Source organism: Sturnira hondurensis, unplaced genomic scaffold, assembly GCF_014824575.4.
Source record: "Sturnira hondurensis isolate 20B ecotype Veracruz unplaced genomic scaffold, ASM1482457v3 Scaffold0014615, whole genome shotgun sequence".
Lineage (NCBI taxonomy): Eukaryota > Metazoa > Chordata > Mammalia > Chiroptera > Phyllostomidae > Sturnira > Sturnira hondurensis.
The window spans coordinates 703857-722426 of NW_028087246.1; the positions used below are offsets into that span (position 1 = coordinate 703857).

The window sequence follows — 18570 nt, forward strand, 5'->3', positions numbered from 1 at the left end:
ACCACCTGGCTGTACAGGGAAAGCGCAAGGGAGAGGCCGGCAGAGCTTGTGGCTTGGGCAGCTCTGGCAGTGAGAAAAGCCCGTCAGCACCAAGCAAGGAAGCTGCATACAGACGCACACAGAGGGACTCAGGACTTCACCTCCAAGCAAGAGCTATCTCTGAAGTAGAGGCAAACAAAGCCAGCGAAGCAAAAGCCAAGGACCCCCCTTTCCAACCTTAACGGCCTTCCAGCTGAACTCTACCTCAGAAACCACTCTGTTCTTGTTCATCGGCATGGCCAGATGGAAACTAAAATTCAAGTACCAGAAAATGGGGTCTCATGTTGGGTTAGATATCACCTCCTTATGTCAGACCTCAGCGGAAGTGGAATGAAACACCACGGGACACTGTACAGTGGGCTTATGGAAATGAAGCTGCACTCCCCCGATGGCCCTCATGGAGAAGTCTGTGCCGCTCCTTAACGTGGTGACAGTCAGTCTGAAAGGCCACTTCTTTGATGCGCCACAAAGAGCAAGAGCATGAGACAAGCTAGTTTAGCACCATTTATTAAGTGATCTCAGCTGTTGTGGTAGCTGCTGTGTCAGCCTGTTCTTAAAACACAAAGTGCTCCTCCGATTCCTCTCGTCCAGGACAGAAGGGTCTTCCAGGTAGCACGCCAACAGAACAAGGGGCTCCGATGATGCCAGCTTCAATGATGGTGCCATCCACACAGGGAGAGGGTCATGGCCCATTCAACCGCGGCTTCCAGAGGTTTTGGAAAAGGAGCCTTGGGGGGCCCAGCCTGCCTGGCATTCTAGTAGGAGTGCAAAAGGTCGGCACATTGGGGGAGGAAAGGGAGGGAGACGCGAAGAAAGTAGCATCTGGGTGTCAAGGAGGGTTTTCTGGTCCCTGTCGCTGCAGGGCTGGAGTGCTAGGCAGACGGCTGGATAAGCAGCACAGCAGACTAAGGCAACAGCCCACAGGCTCTCCCAGCCTCTGTACGGACTTGAACACATTGCTACAGAAGTCAGGAAGAACTGCCTCAGGGTATGAGAGAGGGAGACCAGTGGAGAGGGGAGAGCTGGAAAATACCTCTTTTCCCTTCCTACCCCAGTGAAAAGCTTGCTTTGGGGGGGACCGAACTGGGGAGTGGTCTGGGAGTCCTAGACAAGGCAGGTGTGGATGCCTCCAGCCTGCACTAAAACTGGTTGGAGGGCAGACACTATTTCCACCCTCAGAATAATGCACAGGAAAAATCTACTCAGAGGAAACAATGCTAACACAGGACGCTCAATCCAGTGCCCAGCGCTATGGCTGGCTCGTAGCTCCTGGGGGCTGCCTACGGACCAACTCCTGGGGCAGCGTTCAGGTCAAAAACAGGCCCCCGGCTGGTTTCAGCTAAGGCCACCACCTGTGGATGCATGCGGAAGACTCCCAAATGGGCTGTCACTAGTCTTTAACCAGAACAACATCATGATGGTGTCACGTCTGATGATGATGACGATGACAGCGGCACTAATACTCGGCCCTGTAAGCGCAGTCTCTTTCTGAGGACCTTGCATGATAAAGATTCAGTGAGCCTCCCAACAACCCTGTCAGGTGGAGTGGCATCAGCCCCATTTCACAGATGGAAAAACTGAGGCCGGGTGGCAGAGACTTGCCAAAGACACATCCTGATGCTGGAGTCAAAGGAGAGAAGTTGGACCTACACGTCCTGACTCCTCGTCGGCCGGCTCTCCACCAGCCTTGAGAAAGTCTGATGGCCACTCCCCCCACTTCTTCAGAGGGCCTGGCTGCAGTTACGCACTCACTGCCCTGGCCGGTGACTGCTGTGTATGGACGCCCGCTCCACTGCCCGGAGCCCTTGGCAGAGCACAAAGCCCAGTTTATCTCCCCACTGGCACTCATGCTTCCTGAGAGTCCACCCTCACAAACACACTATTCTGCTTCCTCTGGGACTTCAGCTCTGCACACCAGGAAATGGAGTCACATTCCTGAGAAGAAGGTAATTCCCCAGGGCACAGAGACAGACAGAAGCTAACGGGTTAAAAAGACATGCAAAAGTGGGGGCAGGAGCGGACAGGGAGGCCTTTCTTGTTCAGTGAAGTTACCTTAAAAAACGGCAGGAAAAGGAAGAGCCCTTGCCTTTCGCTTGAAGACGGCAGCTAGCCCATGAAAGACAAGCCCGCTGTGTGAGGAAAGCCAGCCCAGACACTGCAGCTGGGGTCCTGCAGGGGGCGCTCCCTGCTGCAGTGAGGCGTGCAGGAGTCTCACCAGCAGAGTTGCTACTAGTGGCCAGAAGCACTAGAGGGGAAGACTGGTCTGGCCCTTCTCCATAAGGCAGTCCCCTGTTCGACCGTACTCCTCTGGACCCAACTAAGAACAGACTTCCGCTAAGCTCAGGGACACGTCCCCCCAACCCTCCCCAACACGTACTTGATGCTGTCGGTGTGCGTTTTGTATTCCATAATGGTGTTGGGAGGTAGGTTAAGCACTCGCCGAAGGGTGTCCCGGATTCGGGCTGTGGTTGCCTGGTCGCTGGCAGTCTTGTTCCATATTGAAATGATATCCTCCTACAGGAGGACAAGAGGCCTCATCAAAGCAAGCCGGAGCAGGGGAGAGGAGAGGCAGCACGTGAAACCAGACCTGCCCATGGGGGCCTTACCTGGAACCGGACAGAGACCACAGCCCCACAGATCTCCTCCCCAACCATGAACTGTTCCCCCAACATGGCCAGGATGAGATTCTCCCAGCAACGGGATGCCAAGCCCTTCCGTAGCCGAATAATCCACTTGCCACCGTTTTTATTTGCATCATCCTATAAAAAGACAAAATGCAAAAAATTAAAATAGTTTCACAGCTTTTTTCTTTGGCATGATCCCTCAGAGGTCTTGACACTTTCCAGTTATCCAACTTTACAGAAAAAATGGTGGTAGGGAGAGGAGAGAAAGAAAAGCAAGGTGGGGGTCCTGATACAAGCCAGTCCAAACAATGGCTCAACGAACGCTTTAAAAAGGACCCTCTTTTTTGCAACTAGGAATCGAAATGATGTCAGATTCCAAACACAGATCATTCCTCACTTCATTTGCCGTGAGTGTGCCACAAGTGTGCCAGTGTCACCATGTCACAAATACAGACAGGAAGCCAGCATCTCCCAGACCCAGTCTAGCTGAGACAGACAGAAGAGAACATTAACTAAGCCAGTGCAGTCTGACCAGCACTGCTGTATCAAATGAAATCTAAAAAAAAACCCACAAACCCATACTTAAAAAGAAAAAGAAAGAAGAAAGAAACACTCAAAAGGAGGAAGCATTTAGCAGCTGGGCCTCCAGGGACCCAGGAGTCTGCGAGGCAGAGCAAGCGGAAGGCCTGCAGGTGCCGCTGGTGCTTCCGACGCAGACTCTGCCTGAGTGCGGGAAGGGGGACAAGGGAAAGGATGATTTAGAGAGGATGGGGGATGGGGCCGGCAAGGCCAACCAGCTGCAAGAGCATGTGAGCAATAGAGAGCTGTGTGACATTTTAAATTTTGGTCAGGGCAGGGTATGGGGTGTGATCACACTTGTCTTCTAGAAAAACACCATGGCACCAACTAGCGATGGATTTCAGCAAAGCACGAGATCACAAAGCTCAGCTCTGGGTCTTCCGTTCTTGCCTATAAGCTTATTTTTCCACCCACTTTAATATTACATATGCCATGGGAATATAACACACACACTGCCAGTTCTACGGGCATAAGGGTAATTTAAAAAACACCCATGAATGTCACTGCAACACCCTTCCAGACCACCCAGCACCAAACCCGGACAGGCGATGGCACCGTGTCTTTCCCCAGAGGTCCCAGTCCTAAGGAGGTGCCAATCAGCGATGCAGTTTTGAGAGAAGACTTTAAAATACTTCAAGCCTTGGCTAGGCTAAAAAACAAAACAAAAACCCCAAACAAAACACAACTTGCTCAGAAAAGCAGTGTGAGGCCCTCAGTCCTCACCTCCCACATGGGTTTAATTCCTTCTTTGAAGAGATGGAAGTCACTATGGCCAGTCAGGTCCCCGGGACGTACCATGTGGCTGTAAAACCTCCAGAACTGCTCCACCTGTGAAGAGAAGGCCCAGGATACAAAAGATGTGACCCTTTCCCTCTGAATGAATGAACGCAAGCCTTACCTAAGAGAAGAATAAACACAGAAGACACACTGTTTCAGGCTACACTTCTGAAAGTGCATTTTCATTTGGAGGCTTGTGTGGGAGGCCAGGCGTGTTAGATAAAAACACATGGTAAGGTGGATGAAAGAAAAACCTAACGTTGTCGACCCAAGAACCCCTCTAGGTGAGAAATGCCAGCCTCAGCCAGGGCCTCTGCGGGCAGAGTAGCATCCGTCGACACGCCCTCCCTCCCACAGAGGCAGCAGGACACCCATGACCTGCTGTGGGGACCTTGTTCCATGCAAGGGAAACCCCTTTCGTCCCCTTGATCACAGACTGTTCACTCAAATCCAGCATCAGCGACGATGAGATGCACTTCAGTCCCATTCAGTTACTGAGCCTGGTGACAGGAGCAGCCACGGTGCCTCTACTGAGGCCAGGACAGTCCGGAAACGAGCAGGACTCAGCTTCTCACACTTAGAGTTGAAGTCCCTCTTCACTCACTTCAATCACAGCAGGCATTCAGTACTGTTTCGTTTCAATTTCAGGTGCATAGCACAGTGGTGAGCTGCACCCCTTACAAAGTGACCCCCAGTGGTCCCAGTACCCACCGGGCACCGGCACAGTTAGTACAATGTGAGTGACTGCAAAAACAGTCAATGTCTCCATGACCGATCCTTCACCAGCTCCAGCCAGCCCTCACCCTGCACCCGCTCCAGAGATCACCAGCCTGCCCCGAGGAGGCCCCTTTTACACTGGAACATTCTTGGGGCTCCCTGTTCCTCCTCTGTGGCCCCGAGGGGAAAGCAGACACGCTTCTCTGTCTGGTCCCGTTCCTCAGCGGGGTGCTGAGAGGAGAGCCTGATTCCCGATTCCCCTGTGATTCACAGGTGCAACTACTATGTGCTGGCCAGGGAAGGGGCACATTTTAGAGGAGGAAAGAAAAAATGTGGACCAGTCTGGAGAGAAACAGAGGTTTAGGCCATGTTTCTGGACCTGGATGGCAACCAAGGAGAAGGGGACCACCCAGTGTGTGAAACCGAGGTCCCTTCAGCTCCTCTACAGGACAAGGACCCAGGCAGTGCCTCATGTGACAGACAAGTCAGGAATGCATGCCATCAGCAGCGTCTCATCTTGGCAGCTGCTGCGCGCACCTGTTTAAGGTGCTCTGGGATGGTGAGTGGTCACGCGTGCACAAGCAATCACCTTTCTCCACCTGGACAGAGCGGAAAGGAAGGAAGCGCACCCCCGGGCCCCGTGGCTCGCTGCGATTAGGGACGGGGAGGGCTGTGGGGGGCAGGTACACAAGCCACCCCAGTTCCTCAACAAGCACCGCTCCACGGCCAGTTCGGCCCTGCCCTGCGCTCAGGCCAGACTTTGGTCTCACAATCACGACCTCACATCTGATCCATGGGAGGTGGGGCAAGCAGCTCAAAAACATGAACTAACTTTGAAAGCCTTTCCTCCCCTTCTCTCCAGGCAATTTTGGTTTCTGAAACTCTTAATTGAAAAAAAATTTTTTTAAGTGTTCAGACTCAATTAATGGGGTGTAGAAAAGACCTCAGAACAACCTTCCTCCATATAGAGTAGAGATCGGGGTGTCAGAACCTGCCCCATGCACGGAGTCAGGCACCAGAGAACGTGCCCCGTGACCCCCTCAAGCCCACTGCTCTTTCCATGTAAACCACCGCCTTCTGAGTCACATGATTTCGGGAACCTTTACATACTGTTAAATACTAGGACTAAGGACAAATGGGAAATACCACTTTGGATTTACTGAAAGGTTTCACAATGTAATTACTTCCCTGCAAGGAATTTAATATTGGGAGCCATCTCTTACTGCCTTGATTATACAGCAGTGAACCTGAACAACATCACCCATCCAGCAAGTACGGAAGAAGAATTAACCCAAGACAACACTAATGATGACATCTATTCAACTCCACTTGTGTGCCAAAGAAAACAAAAACCCTCCTTCCCCAAGGTGGGTAAACTACACTTTCTTGAGAGAGGAAGAAAATGGCAAGAAGTATCTGTGGTTCCCACAAAGGCACCAAGAGGACCGCGGCTGAGAGCACCCTCTCCAGTTCAGCATCCTCTCTGACCCTCATGTGCTTGCTCAACCGGCGGTCTGCAGCCCCGAGGCTGCCACTGCACTGTGACGGCTAGCACTCCTGCACAACAGGCAACGACATGGCTGTGACAGGTTCAGAAGTGCCGGGAACGGAGCTGACCCTTGAACATCGCAGGCGTGACTGCCTGGGCCATTCAGAAACACAGTGCGTGGAAGTGGCCCTGCAGCTCTCCCCAACAGCACAGCTGTCTCCTATGTCGGAAATTCCTGGCCAGGTCCTGCTTCCCTAAGCCCAAGGTCTTGGTTCATTTTAGAACCCCACTCGTGCCTTGAATTCACTCAACAAACATTCCTTGAACCAAATACTCTCTAGTGCACAAGCTGTCTTTAATTTTCAAAAGAGCCTGCATTTACCCTGCCTAGTGTAGCTCAGTGGATTGACCATGGGCCTGCGAACCATAGGATCACGGTTCAATTCCCAGTCAGGGCACATGCCTGGGTTGCAGGCCAGTTCCCAGCAGGGGACACATGAGAAGCAACCATACACTGTATTTCTCTCCCTCTCTCCTTCCCTCCCCCTCAAAAAATAAATAAATAAAACCTTTAAAAAAAGGCTTAAAAAAAAGAGCCTACACTTACCAGTGATGAGAGGGCGTATATCTCTTCTCTCAGGAATAAGATGAACTACCTGCTACATCCAATAGTGAATGGACACACAAACAGAGCTTGTCTGGCAAGCCACCATTTTAAGAACGGGCACCTCTCACCAAGCGTCCCGGTGCCCTGGAAGACTGCAAGGGTCTGCAACCTGGCTTTCCACACCGGCTCCTCCACCCAAGTCAAGTCAATTCCAGCTACTGGAGCCTCAGGAGCACTTGGCCCAAGTCTCACATTCTCACCTGTAACGTCTGGGTAACATTGTTGACCTCACAGGGCCGCCCCGACGCTTAAAGGAAGTCACACAGGGTGGCTGTTCCTGTGTCCTCCTCCTTCACTATTTTATTTTAACACTTACTGTCTATCAGGTTCCTCTTCTAGGTCTGCATTTTAAACAGGGCAGATACCCCAATAATTTCAAGAAAATAACAGACTCCGCATTTGATTCTGCCCAGAGATGGAAGGTGCAGCACACAGGAAATACAGGGTAAGCTGCAGACAGCTCAGGGAACACAAACCCAGCTACCTGCCTGTGAGGGAGATAAGACAGCTGGGCTCCCTGTACTGACAGGACCCACAGAAATGATTTTTAAGAGATTTCACTTTCTTTCTGAAGAAAGGAAGATGCTACTCTATACATGTATCACTAACAGATTCAAAACCCTGGCAGGAGGTTATATAAAACACAAAAGAATCACCCTGCCTGGTGTGGCTCAGTGAAGTGGGCATTGTCCTGCAAACTGAAAGGTTGCCAGTTCGATTCCCAGTCAGGGCACATGACTGCATTGCAGGCCATGTCCCCGGTTGGGGGCTTGTCACGGGCCACCGATCGATGTTTCTCTCCCTCTCTTTCTCCCGTCCTTCCCCTCTACAAATGTAGGAAATCTTAGAAAAACATATTTTAAAAAATACAAAAGAACCTTCTGAAGTTTACTCTTTACTTAATCATCAAGCCTTGTGAGTACATCATGTACCCCAAACACTACACACAGTCGGGACTCAATAAAGATCTACTTAAACAAACCTGCATTTTCGTATGGTCCCCTTCTGATCAACCCCACAATTCACATACTGGTTACCTATGGGTGTGTAATGGGAAACCCCAGAATGACCACACCTGACCTGAGATAAGGAAACCAGAAGCCTATAGAGGTTAGCGGGAGGGTAAGGAAACACATCGGTACGGGCACGAATGCACCACAGGGCTCACTAAGTACTCACAGAGGCAAAGGTGCCGATCTGTTTGATGTTCTGCTCATAGCTCTGCGAGCTGGTGGGCCGGCCGGGGGTCCTCCTGGAGTACCAGAACGTGTAGTTGTACTGCAGGGGGTGCTCTGCTGGTCCAGGGACAACAGCCTGCGAATTAAAGGAGGCGTGTTAGAACTGGCCATTCTCTACAGGCTCTGGGATGGAGAAGACATACTTTGGCATCACCCCGTACCACCTCCCCAATTTACTGCCTACAGTGTGCCCAAGGTTCTGCTCACACAGTGACCTGCCGTAGCGGTTAACTGACTCCAAGTTCCTACAACATTTTATCTCTGCTCCGACGGCTCCTGTAACTTTCTCCTTCGTAAGTATTTGTGCTTGTACCTTATCTCAACATAGTCCTAGGTCCAGCACAACCTCCTCTACGACACTCTCTCACTTACTGGCTGGTGACCTTGGGCAAGTTGTTTAACCTGTTTGTGCCTCGGCTACTGATCTGAAAATGAGGCAAATAACAATAATCATCTCGTAGAGGTGCTGAGAGGATCAAAGAAATGAATAGACATGAAGTGCTGAGCACAGTGACTGGCACACAGTAGGCACGCAATAAATCAGCTACTGTTATTATCACCACTATTAAATGTTATTTCCTTGATTCACAGTTTCACTCATCTTTGTGTCCCCTTAGCATCTAAAATGCTTGTATCTATAGGATATTCCATATTGGGGTTCTTTTAAAGACTTTTACTTATTTATTTTTAGAGAGAGGGAAAGAGAGGGAGAGAATTATCAATATGTCGTTGCCTATCATTTGCCCCCCACTGGGGACCTGGCCTGCAGCTCAGGCATGTGTCTTGACTGGGAATCGAACCTGCAACTGTTTGGTTTGCAGGCTAGCACTCAATCCACTGAGCCACACCAGTCAGGGCTCAATACTGTTGAATAAAGCAGTAATGATTGCTTTGATTTTAAAAAAAATCCTCATCCAAGGACATGCTGATTTGATTGATTTTGTGTTTTTTTTTTAGAAAGAAGAAAAGGGAGGAAGAGAAAAATCAAATGGTTGCCTCTCATATGCACCTCAACTAGGGACCGAACTTGCAACTGAGGCATGGGACCCAATCCAGAAATGAACCTGCCATCTTTTGGGGCGCAGGAGTATCAAAGCTGATGTCCACAGGCCACCCAAGATGGCTATGAATGCAGCCCAACACAAAACTGTAAATACATTGAAAACATTATGGGATTTTTTTTGTGATTATGTGTCACAATGTACTTAATGTGTGGCCCAGAGACACCAAGAAGGGTGGACACCCCTGGTTACCAGATGACACTCCAACCAAGACACATAGGCTAGGGCTGCTTTGATTCTTCAAGAAGTTGGCCCATCTAATTCTCCAAATCGTCTCTTTTCCAAGTCACTAATTTCAAGGCATGTGCAGGATCTGAAACACTCAGCAGGAGCTTATGAAGCAAATGAACAGCAGTGTTAACCCCAGGGCTATCCTCCCCACCTCAGGCCAGGAAAGCGCTGGAAAGCAAGGCAGCACCTCCAAGTCCTGTGCCAAGGGAGGAGCTCCGATGCAGGGAACCATGCTGCCTGGTTTCAGAAGCAGTAACCCCTGTGACTAAGGCAGAGTGAGCGACCTTGGGACCATAAGCCACTAAGGAGACAAAGCTTATCTCCCTGGAAGGGGCCCCGCCTCTGCCCCTTTTACTTCACCCTGCCTGGCCCCCAGTACAGAATTGGTTAGCCAAGGATGGGTAAGATTCCTCAAAGGAGGAACAACCTAAGATAGGCACAATCACAGGGAACCCCCAGGGAAGGACTTGGGGGGCTACAGCAAAAGGGGGTGATGGACCCTCGCCCCTCAGCTTTGACACAGCCTGAGTCCTCATTCTGCCTGTGAGAAGTCTCCTAATCTCTTGGATGCCTTACTTCCCCTGCCTGGCTTAAACATGAAACAATGCTGGAGGTGGGTGTGGACCTGTGCTGCAAAGGGCAGGTTCCCTGGGGTGATCAGGCCTAAGAAAAAATGCATAAAATCCTGTGAAAGGTGCTTTGCTAAGAATGCTCTGTTTTCTGATAAGGGTCCGAGCAGGAAATGAGTTTGTTTCCCAAAGTTTTGTAGCCCTTTAGCTAACAGACCCTGACTCAGAATAAGCCCTAGTAGTCCTTTGGGTGCTATTTATTGTTTGATCCTTACTGCTCGACAATGATTAATGAGCTTTCCCTGTATTCCTGTGCAAAATGAACCTAATAAAAGCCCACTGAGGAAAAGGCTCTTGGCCCTTCTCCTTTGCAAGATCAGCCACCTTTCCTCCCCAAGCAGATCATGTCTTGAGAGACTTATTCTCATCAGTGGTGGCCGGGGGTGGGGAGGTGCCCTATGGACAGAGCTCCCCCCATACTCTACATCCCAGAACGCACTCAAGTGGCTCTGTAACCTTTTCCTGAGAACAGAATCGGCTTACACAACAGCGCGTAGTCGAGTGAATCTGGACTCTTCCAGATAAACAGGTTCCGCGAGATAGCCGAGCTGGAGTCCCAAGGCAACTATCTCTGCCCAGCACAGAACTCACCTTCCTCTTGCTGCTGCTCTGACCTTTGTCTCGTTCTGTTTTTTCCTTCTCACCATCTTTCTGTGTGCTGTTTTCTTCATTCTGGTCATGGTCCCCACTGTCATCATCTTTCAATCTATGTGGAAAGGCAAAACAGTGTTATCTCATGACTGAACTGACTCCCGCTTACCTCACACAGCTACTGGGTCAAACGTGCTACCATGTAACCAGCCCGAAGTCACTCAAAATATGGCCATGAAACCAGAGAAGGGCCAGAGGATGCAGAGAGTCAATTAGGAGGGTTAAACAAAAATGAAATGCCCATCGGCTAATGTGTGAATTCCAGCAAGCATCATCTTCCAGTTTCCTAACAGGCTGCACAAAGAAGCAAGAGGTAAACATTTTAGCCCTGGTTGGTGAGGTTCTGTGGATTGAGCGCCAGCCTGTGAACCGAATGTCACAGGCTCGATTCCTGGTCAGGGCATGTGCCTGGGTTGCGGGCCAGGTCCCCAGTTGGGGGCGTGCGAGAGGCAATGGATCTAGGTTTCTCTCCCTCTCTTCCTCCCTTCCCATCTCTCTAAAAATAAACAAGTAAAAAAATTTTAAAAAGAGGTAAACAGTTTAGGGATTGTTTTCTTGTTCAAAAATAAAGAGTCAATAATCAGAAGAGTTTCTGAATTAAATAACTGCTTTGGCATTTCAAATGAAGTTCGAAAACTTACCTATCCTTCTTGCCACATCTTTTAATCGTCTCTCCTATCTTTCCCCACTGCCACTTGCCTCAGTTCAGGCCTGCTTCCCATCACCTTAATCATTACAGTGAGTCCCCAACACAAATCATCTCTGCCCTCTATCCATCCTCCACATAGCCACGAGCATGGTCCTTCTAAATGCAAACTGACCGTTTAACTTCCATGCTCAAAACTCCACTGTCGCTCTGACCAGGTTGCTCGGTTGGTTGGAGGATCATCCTGTACACCAGAAGGTTGTGGGCTGGATTCCCGATCAGGGCACATACCTAAGTTGCGGGTTCGATCCCCGGTTGGGGTGTGTACCGGAGGCAACCAATCGATGTTTCTCTCTCATGTCAGTGTCTCTGTCTCTCCCTTCCTCTCTCTAAAATCAATAAACATATCCTCAGGTGAGGATTAAAAAAAAAAGGCTAAAAAACCCCCAAACTCTGAACTGTTCCTTTCCTTTTGATGCCCACCCTGCAGGATAAAGTACAATGAAATGTGAGATACTCTGGAACCTGACTCCTGCCTACCGGCCTCCACCCTGCCCCCCCGGAGCAACCTACATCCCCGCGTCTGTGCGCTGTGCAGACACTACCCTCCGCCTCAGGCGCCACTCCCCCCCACAGCCTCCCACACCTGTTTTTCCTAGGTGGAGGGATCCCCTAGAACAGTGTCTCTGAATCTTTGTATCTCCAGCACCTAGGACAGGAAGATGCTGCATTAGTGATAAATGGGAAAAAAATGACTGAAAGAAGAAATGAATGCCTTCCCGCCTCATAAGCACAGTCAAATGTCCTTCAGGTGCTCCCTTTTTTGAAGAGTGAAATTACTCCACAGCTTTCAGGCACACCTAAAGTTCACTAGATTCAGACAGAAAGAGAAGCAGAAGGCGATTTGATAAGAATGCTGTTTAGAGCTGGACCATTAACTTATCAAGGATATTCTCTGAAATCACCTTCCTGGCCCTAATAACTACCTAGTCAAATGGAATTAGGTAATTCTCAAGGCAAGTACTAGACACACTCAGATTATAATTCAGGTGTTACTCTACGCAGAAACAGAAGCCTGCTGTCGGGCACTTTCCTTTATTTTTTTGGCCTGCGAATCCTCATTGCCTAGCGTGCAGAAAAGCATTCCGTTAGTGTCAGAACTCAAGAGCTAGCCCTGTGTCAGGGTCCCTGCTCTGCCCACTCCACAGGCCCAGTGCAGGGTACAAACACAGGTGATTTCGCACTGTGCTGTTCATGCCCCCACTCTGACACGACATGACTATGAAGGGCATCTGACAAAAGGACAGTCTACCCTGACCATACCTACATTCAGGGCCTCGTCCAAAGTTATGAGCAGATTCCTTCTCAGTTTCTCATCCAAAAGATGAACAACCACACACAGCCAGAGCTGGAGCAGGCATGTGGGTAACACACAAGAACCACCACGAAGGAATAAAGACAATGAATGAAAGCAGAGGGAGCTAGCTGGGAAAGGGGACAGAACAGACAGCAGAGAGAACAGGGACGAGACTGGCTGTGTCTGTCATGCTGTCATTTCATTGGCTTGGTCTGACCTCCCCGGACTTGTGGGAGGCCTAATCTGTGCTTATGTCCCTTCCCCTTGTGACACTTGGGTTGGTTTGATTTCCTTTCCAAAAGGAGCCTGTTTAGCACCCAAGTGCCAGGACATTTACTGAGCACCCACTGTCAACATCAGACACTACGAGTGCCTGTCCCCAAGGGCCTGATGGAGGACAAGCACTCGGGCCTTGCCTAGTACGGAGGCCCTCTCCCTGTGCGTGCCAACACCATCTCTTGCCTGGTCCTGCACGCTCCGCTCACTGCAGTGTGCACCCTGTTTAGAGCTCCCCAACCTCCCCCGGCCCCCATTATGGGGTCAGCCCTCTTTCCTTTCTTAAAGTGTCCTTCAGAGCTTCGACTGAGGGCCACTTTCTCCTGGAAATATTTCCTAGTCTCTCCCTAGGCTGAACCTAGCTCCTCTCTTCTGGACAGCCCCAAATAAATGTTTATGCTCATCCCAGCTATACTGGCATGGCCAGTTTTTTGGTCTCCTGATTGAGAACATGTCATGGGTTTTTCTACTGTTCACGCCCAAGCTCTCTCTCCTCCTTAGGGCATATGCCAGGGACACAAGCCATTTCCCTCTCTCCTCAGCCCCCACCCCCACTATATTCTCTGGGTTCCCTTCCCTGAAGTCTTGGTTGAAGAGGGGCAGTCACCCAGCATCCCTCCTTGTGCTATTCCACACAGAGCACGAACATCCTTTTTAGTGGTTTTGCTGCTAATCACTACTAGAAAAGAAAAAAATGACAACAAAAACAATTATGTCACAAAGAAACAACACAACTCCACCATACTTTCCGACTCCCTTCTAAGACAGTAATTGGAAACCCTAATGACCTCCACCTTGTGCAGTTATTTCTTGAGGGTGGAGCTAACCAACCCCCCCACCCCCCAGCCTAAACTTAAGGCAAATTACTTGCACCTATTACTTGCTCCTGCCCAGGTATGTCCTCATACTTTCAGACTAGACAGATTCCTTGTGGTAAGAACTTAGTCTAGTTCATCTTTCCACATCTATCATCAGACAGTGGGAGGAAAAAAATACCTACTTAGTGAATGGGTCTCTGAAATCAATGCGACACCCAGCAAATGAGAGGAGTGCCGAATAAGGGGCTCAGACCACAGGCAGGAGTGAGCCGAAAGCTAACAAAGACGGAGGAGGGACAAAACCAATTTGGCATCTGGATCTGAAAACCTAGCTTCTCCAGCTGGGACTGCAGCACAGGGGAAAGGACCCGACGGTTTTCACAGGAACAGGATCAACGGCAATGGTAGCTGACAACCTGACAGACTAAGGGGGCAGGATGCAACTACATCCTTCAGTTACATCTGCGGAAGTGGAGCCCACGCAGGGAAGGAAGCTTGAGCTCTTCATTAATCTGAGCCCACCTGATCAGGCTACAGCACTCGCCTCCAGGCACAGGGCTTTTAGGGTTCTGGCAAATTGAACCAAAGCCTTAAGCACCACTGGTGCAGGGTGAAGAAGCCAAGTATGTCACAATGGTGTGGGAATGCAGACTTTTTGCATGAAAAATAAAAACAACAGAAAAACTAGGGCCAAGAATGCTATCTTCAATGACTATTTTCAAATGAAAAAAAGCTGGGTTTTTCCCCTGCACAGCTGGAAGATGGACGTTAAAAAACTCTGGCTCTGTATAAGGAATAGTTAATAATCAGAACCAATTATAAATGACCCAGGTTAATCTTTGTCAAGAGGTGCTTGAACCAAGGCTAAACAACAAACCTGGGTTTGAATCCCACCACATGGTCCTTCCTGCTGTTGGGAGCAAGCTACTTAGGCTCAGAGCACCTCATTTTCCCTACCCGTGAAAGGAGGCAAGGGTCCCTTTGCAGGATTGTTAGTACTAGAAATAATATGTGAGCCCTGGCTGGTGTTGCTTAGCGGACTGAGAGCCAGACTGAGAGCCAGCCTGCGAACCAGAAGGTCATGAGTTTGATTCCCTGTCAGGGCACATGCCTGAGTTGCACGCCAGGTCGCTGGTCAGGGAAGCGTGCGAGGCAACCGATTGATGTTTCTCTCCCTTTCTTTCTCCTTTCCTTCCCCTCTCTCTAAAAATAAATAAAATCTTTTTTTAAAGACTCTATTAAAAGGACCTAGAAAGCTGCCCTTGAAAACCATTATTACCATTCCTAAATTAGCTTACTGCAGACCTCCAAATAATTCGGGTAGGACTGGGCCAGATGACCCATAAAGTGTCCTAAGATAAAATTTGGATTTGTTCAGTTTAGTGGAGAAAGGGGTGCAGGCCTGGCAGGCAGCTCCACTGAAGACTTGGGTCTGGAGCTGGGTGTTGCAGGGTTTGCGATGGGGAGGGTCGGTGCAGGGCACTTGCCAGAGACTGCGGGAGCACCGGGATCAGGACCTGGGAACACGCACGCCAGCACTCACTGCACTGGGAGAAAGTGGGTCGCAACCTGAACTAAATCGTTCCACTTCACATTCATGCATCGCTCTAGCGATTTACGCATTAAGCCATGCTGTATGTGGTGTGGCCCTTATACAGTCCCTATAGGGCAACGGAGACCTGAAGTAGCTCGGGTAACGATGTCTCAGAGCCTGGGCAACTTTTCTGCTGTCAGACAGATTTACAACACTCCTAAAAGTCAGCTAAGACATAATCTACCTCGAGATAACAATCGTTGGGGGGAAATAAGCAAAATTACTCCGCATTTCCTTTCTGCATCTCCACATTGTTGCTGGAATTAGGACTCGGGGTACCTAGAGAAGTCCGGAACGGGGCCACGACAAGTACACCCGCCGGGCCAGAAGCGAGCAGCTCCCGGAGTGTGTCGGAAAGGAAAAGGAGGGGGAGGAGAAAGGAAATAGGAAGGAGTCTCATGAAGACCGGGAGAACTCCGTCCAACAGAGCGGCCGCTGGCCGCATTACCTCACTGCATCTTCACAACTCTACGACCTGGGCTCTTTACCGTCCCCACTCTGCAGATGAGAAAACAGACTCGGCGAGGAGAGGTGACCAGCGCAGGCCAGAATGAGCGTGTGGGGAAGCTGGTTTCAGAAATTCAGAAGCGGCCAGGCTGCGGAAACACCCAAAGCCCTCCACGCCGCCGGCGCACCCCGCGCCTGCCGGGGCGGGGCGTCCGAAAATCTCCTTCCGGGCAGCACAACTACCCCTTTCCCGGCCCCTGCGTCTTGCCCTTGGTCCGGGCTGCCCCGAGGTCCCCGGGACACTTGCTCCCCGCTCTCCCAGCTCCCTCCTCCCAGCCGGCCGACTGGGCCGGGTCCAGCCTGCAGCCCGAGCCAGGGACGAAGGCCAGCGCCGCGGAGTTGGCGCCGCCGCCAGCCGCGACGAGGGCAGGCGCGGGGAACGGTCGGAGGAAGGGGCCCCTGGAGGCGGCCGCACGCCACTCACGCGTCGAACTTGTTGTTCATCCTCTTGCCGTCGCCACCGCCTCACGAAGTGATTTCCGCTTCGCCGGGTCCCTCCGCCTAGGGCCCGGCCACTTCCGGTTGCGCGGGGCTCAGCGGAACGTAGGCGCGCGGGGCTGGTGGGGGGCGGATATCCCGGGACGCCCGCCCAGGGCGGCTGCACCGAGGCGCTTGGGCTGGCGGGCCCCAGTGGAGGCTGGCGTCAGATCGGTTCTAGTCCGCCGGCCAGCCTCCCGGGCGCCCGCTCTGTGCCTCCAAGAAATCACTCCCCGGCCGAGGCAGCGCGTGCTGCCCCCCTCCCCTAGGCAGGCTCGCACGGCGAAGGCGCGGGCTCTGGACTCAGAGCTTGGTACAGGTCCCAACTCCAGCCCCAGAGCGGGCTGACCGATCCTCACTCTTAACACTTCCCGCCCCAGCAGTTTCCTCCTCTTTGGTACAGGCGATACTATACTGTAGTACCTGCCTCTTCGAGTTGCCGTGTGGATCCAAGGAAATAATCCAACTGGGGCGCTAGACACATTAAGTGGTAGCTCTTGTTTCTCATTGCTTACTTGGGCCAGGAGCTACAAGAGCTAACCTCCGTATTCAGAAAGGTTGAGAGATTCATCCCAGGTGACAGAGCTAGTAAGAGACACAGGAACCAGAGCTGGTTCCGCCATCAAATTGCCTCCTGGATTTAAGTCTTTGCGCGCGCGCGCGCGCACACACACACACACACACACACACGTAGGAGTAAAGGAAACGAAGCTGCTGGTGATTGAGCACCAAAACCAGTATCCCTGTACTTGGGAGAGAGGGATATTTCTGGGATCCTTTTCCCTTCCCGCAACAATGTTCATTGTCAGGTCTTCACATGGGAGCTTCACATTTCTGAATCACCTTCACCCACAACTTTGATCCTGTGATGAGGGTAGATAGGAGCTGATATCTGTGCCCATAGTTACAGATGAGGAAACAGAGGCTCAAGGAGCACAAATGACATGCCCAAATTTTCCCTCTTGTCACCAGCAGAACTCAGGCCCCACCTGAACTCTCAAAGCAGAGTCTTGCTTCCCCCCAGGAAAATGTCAGCTAGCCATCTTGTCTCCTAAGTGGGGTCCAGGGAGGCTGGTCAGAATCTTCCCCCAGGAGGCAAAGCCCAGCTGGTTCCCTGTTACCTCCCAGCCTCCCTACCTCATTCTTCCCTGACCATCCTGTGGGACCAGAGCAAATTCTCTGTGGGGTCTTGGAGTGTCTGAGGTTAGGTCAGAGTTGGGGACTCTGGGCTCCAAACCAGAAAGCCGCCAGTGTTCTGGGAAGCCTTTCTGACTCGGCCTCAATTTGACCATCCAAAACATAGGCATATAGCAACTCTTGCTTTTCCATGATGTTGTGAGGAGCTCTTAAGGATGGAAAAAGATAATAAGACTCATGAAATTGTTTGTAATCAATGGCATAAATGCTTATGGATAGATCGTTGGTGCAGGTGAGTACTGAGTACTTACTGTACCCAAAGGCATAGGAGGGAGATGACAGCTAGAGTGGACTGCCATCTTTGTTTTTAAGTTTTTATTATTATTTTTTATCCTCATCTGAAGACTCTTTTTTATTACTTTTTAGAGAGAGAGAGGAAGGGAGAGAGAGAAGCATCGATTAGTTGCCTCCCTTATGTGCCTGGACCAGGGATCGCACAAGCCTGCACTGGGCACTGAAACCACAACCCAGGCATGTATCCTGACCAGGAATCGAACCTACAATCTTTTAATTACCGGACCATGCTCCAACCAACTCTGCCACACTGGCCAGGGCAGAGAGCACTGGTTGCTACTCTTCATATTTCTCTTGACTTTCCTCTTTCTGGAGCCTGCAGGGAACTCATACCAAAGAAGGAAGGCCCAGGTCTGGAAGGACAGGACCTTACCTAGTTGGGGACATCCTGCAAAACAGTCGTTAGGGCTTCAAAAATTATGCGAGTTTATAAAGCTTTGCTGAAGTGGGGCAAGTGCCAGGAGGAGAGAGCCCCTGGCACCCGGAGGCTGACCCACATGGCACGCCCTGGCCACAGCCCACCCCCAACCACACTCCATGACTCCAGCTCTGTCTTTTTATTTCTCCAGCTTTTCTCAGGGCTGTTTGGCTTCCACGGCCCTGAGGCTGCTTCCACGGCCCTGAGGCTGCTTCCCAGAGAGCACGCTCGTGACCTCGGCAGAAGAACGTAGCTAACAAGACTCTACATGGCTAACAGGCGTT

The 18570-nt window shown here is 50.8% G+C and overlaps 1 protein-coding gene and 1 long non-coding RNA gene across 5 annotated transcripts in view; both read right to left on the minus strand.

Moving 5' to 3' along the window:
* The window catches only part of EIF4E2 (eukaryotic translation initiation factor 4E family member 2), a 29285-nt gene extending 12848 nt beyond the window's left edge, over positions 1-16437 (minus strand). For 2 of the 4 annotated variants that reach the window (XM_037063515.1, XM_037063514.1), the window contains exons 1-6: positions 16325-16432; positions 10643-10757; positions 8072-8206; positions 3966-4070; positions 2646-2798; positions 2417-2553 (exon numbers count right to left, since the gene is read on the minus strand). In XM_037063515.1, the coding sequence (XP_036919410.1) occupies positions 2417-2553; positions 2646-2798; positions 3966-4070; positions 8072-8206; positions 10643-10757; positions 16325-16344 (665 nt within the window). In that variant the 5' untranslated portion in view covers positions 16345-16432. Of the gene's footprint in view, positions 1-530; positions 795-2416; positions 2554-2645; positions 2799-3965; positions 4071-8071; positions 8207-10642; positions 10758-16324 lie in introns of those variants that run through there. The other 2 variants (XM_037063513.1, XM_037063512.1) reach the window with 2 other exon arrangements.
* Positions 11699-16316, minus strand: LOC118999145 (uncharacterized). Its single transcript, XR_005069048.1, has 3 exons — positions 15842-16316; positions 11995-12057; positions 11699-11737 (listed from the first exon to the last, which is right to left on the minus strand). It is a non-coding gene; the product is annotated as an uncharacterized LOC118999145 (long non-coding RNA).
* Positions 16438-18570: the final 2133 nt, after the last annotated feature.